At 41.5% G+C, this 875-nt stretch overlaps 1 protein-coding gene across 1 annotated transcript in view; it reads right to left on the reverse strand.

Moving 5' to 3' along the window:
- The window catches only part of LOC119589220 (organic cation transporter protein-like), a gene marked incomplete in the record, with an annotated part of 12,450 nt that overhangs the window by 5,318 nt on the left and 6,257 nt on the right, over nt 1-875 (reverse strand). The window contains 2 exon segments of the mRNA XM_037937824.1: nt 109-256; nt 602-770. Coding sequence (XP_037793752.1) covers nt 109-256; nt 602-770 — 317 coding nt within the window.

The following is an 875-nucleotide window of genomic DNA, read 5'->3' on the forward strand; positions in this document are numbered from 1 at the left end:
CATTTACCACTAACAACCATTTCAAAGTCGTTCTGCTATTCCTTGCAACCCATTTCTCACTTCACAATGCCTAAATACTAATTTCCTCATTCTTAACCCAGCCTCTACCTCCGCCTGCGTCTCCTTCATGATCGCGCGCAGCTGCTCCTCCGGCGGAAGCTCAACCTTATTCCAACGTGAGGCCCTGCGGATTACACGAAGGGCGTCTGCGTGTCTGCCCCTGACGATGAGCCACCGTGGGGATTCGTCCATTAGCCTGTTTGCAGAGGGAAAGGTGGTGGTTACAAGCGTGTCTTTATTTTCACACACACACAAAAAAAGGCCTTTTACTAGGTGATATCCTCTTCAAACGTTAAGAAAATAGGCTTAACTGTAGGATCCATATGGTGATAGACTAAGAAAAAAAAATGTGTAATTAGAATGCAGAAAAATGCTACGTAAACTTAAAATAATAAAATACTTCAAGCTGAGTCGAAAAAAATGTGTAAACAGAATGCAGAAAAAAAAACGTTTTATAACCAGGATAATCACATAACCTCAGAATAGCAAGAAAGACCTCAAAATAAGGCTTTAAAAAAACGACAAATTCCATAAAACTGACCATAGCAGAGGCAAATAGAGGACCCCCGGCATAGATACAGTGAACATAAGCCACCGCCAGTCCCTCAACAGATATGCATAACCTCCGAGGGTGATAAGCGAGAAACACCAAGGCAAAAACACCACAATACCGATGATGGATCTTAGGCGAGGCTCACAGGTCTCCATGACTGCTTGAGAGAGGAAAAAAAAAACAAGTATATTCTATTTTGACGGCGATTATCTTTTCATACTGATTAGTGTTGTTTGAATATGAAGTACTGATTATCTGAATG

Source organism: Penaeus monodon, chromosome 25, assembly GCF_015228065.2.
Source record: "Penaeus monodon isolate SGIC_2016 chromosome 25, NSTDA_Pmon_1, whole genome shotgun sequence".
Lineage (NCBI taxonomy): Eukaryota > Metazoa > Arthropoda > Malacostraca > Decapoda > Penaeidae > Penaeus > Penaeus monodon.